Genomic DNA, 1,892 nt, shown 5'->3' on the forward strand with positions numbered 1-1,892 from the left:
CTTATCCTAATATCTCTGTCTCTCACTTTCCATCCTTTTCTCTCAGTCCCTCCATCTGTCTTTTCTTTCTCGCTGTGTCCTTCCATCTCTCTCCGTCTCTCATTCTTTTTGTCTTTCTCTCTTTTTTTTTCTTTTTGACCCTCTATCTTTATCCTAATCTCTGTTCTTCCATCTCTCTCTCTCTACATTTGTCCATCTGTCTCTTCTTCTTTCTATCTCGGTTGCTCCGTCTTTATCTTAATCCCTAGGTTCTTTTGTCTCTCTTCATCTCACTGTCCCTCTGTTTGTTTTTTTTCTTTCCATCCCCTCGCTTTTACTCTTTTTCCCTCGTCTCTCACTCTCTCTTTTATTCTCTCTTTCTCGCTCTCTTTCATTCTTTTGCTTTTGTGCACTCTCTCTCTCTCTTTCTCACGCTCTCTCTTTCTGTCTCCTTCTCATTCTTTCCATCTCGTTCTCTCTCTTCCCGTCTCCTTCCATCTCCTTTTCTCTCTTTCCGTCTCCTTCTCTCTCTCTTTCCATCTCCTTCTCTCTCTCCCTTTTCCGTCTCCTTCTCTCTCTCCCTTTTTCCGTCTCCTTCTCTCTCTCCCTTTTCCGTCTCCTTCTCTCCCTTTTCTGTCTCCTTCTCTCTCCCTTTTCCGTCTCCTTCTCTCTCTTCCCGTCTCCATGTAGATTACATTGTGATGCAGCTCCATCTTCAGGATTTGTATCCCTGGTGCACCTTATTTTTTTATATTTTGAGCTGCAGGATTTATCTTGAAACCTGTGAGCTCGCCATTTTACCAGTCAGGAGAATGTGATCTGCGTTGGCTTTTCCATCTCCTTGTTTTTCTCTTGTACTCTGACACCTGGCAGAAGACTTCTGATGTTTTCTGCAGCATGTTCCTCTAGATGTACAATAAACTGCTTTATCTGTAATTATGTTCCTGTCCATGCAGACCTGAGATTTTTACAGTTTGTCCACAAAGCACAGGATCTGTCCTGCACGTTGCAGATTTTTCTTCTGCAGTTTCATTATTATGTATAGATCCCTCTCTCTCTCCTTTAGATGATTTTAGAATATCTGAAATTCTCAGTGTTAATAGATCCTTCTCTTTCAGGCCTCATGGAGGTTTTATGCCACCAACCTATCACGCCTGGACCTGCACTCCACCTGGCACTACTACGAGCGCAGTATGGCTGTGCCCATGTACAGGTACCTGCTGGGGGGGTCTGTGTCTCATCACCTTCCATCACTTCCCACAATTCCATTCTCTACCCCCGCCATTATTCTGCCCCCATTGCTCACACATTTTCTGTTTGATTTTTTTTTAAGTTGAATTCCATGTTTTACTTATTATTGCATTAATTTTTATACTTTTTTTTGTTGTGTTTTTTTCTCGTTTGCCTCTTTTTTTATGTTCTGTTTTTTCAATCAGCACCCCCTCACCCCCCCTCCCATTGCTCGTAATGTGTTGTTGTCTCATATCAGCCGATGAAGATGGCTAAGATCGATGAAGACGCTAGGTAACTTTTCTCCAAGTTATGGAGTGCGTGTGTGTGGACTGATTAGCTGCGAGTGATTTAGGAAAAATCATGTGGATGTGGAAAGTGTGTTTATTTCAAGTCCATTAGCTCAAAGGCTAAAAACTGTTTATGACTCTGAAAAAATTCTGAAATTGAATATAAAAGGTGACCACCTAATCTACTTATATTTTCAATTTATCAATGGAGTGCTCAAATACAGCTAATACAAAAACATCTGACATTATTTTATTTTAGCTTCCTGCAGTGCTTGCTTTACTCTTGTCCATAGAGGGAGCTCTACCAGTGGGTGGGTTCTTCATTATCCAATCATCTGTCTGAAGGCGGGGTAGTGACCACCCTTGACCCCCTCAATATGCATACATATATTT

General features: G+C 41.6%; 1 protein-coding gene across 1 annotated transcript in view; it reads left to right on the forward strand.

Annotated features, from left to right (window-relative positions):
- KCNQ2 (potassium voltage-gated channel subfamily Q member 2) overlaps positions 1–1,892 on the forward strand; it is a 54,447-nt gene that overhangs the window by 25,623 nt on the left and 26,932 nt on the right. The window contains exon 8 of the mRNA XM_072413661.1: positions 1,098–1,213. Coding sequence (XP_072269762.1) covers positions 1,098–1,213 — 116 coding nt within the window. The remainder of the gene's footprint in view (positions 1–1,097; positions 1,214–1,892) is intronic.

Source organism: Pyxicephalus adspersus, chromosome 6 (assembly GCF_032062135.1).
Source record: "Pyxicephalus adspersus chromosome 6, UCB_Pads_2.0, whole genome shotgun sequence".
In the NCBI taxonomy this organism is placed as follows: Eukaryota; Metazoa; Chordata; class Amphibia; order Anura; family Pyxicephalidae; genus Pyxicephalus; species Pyxicephalus adspersus.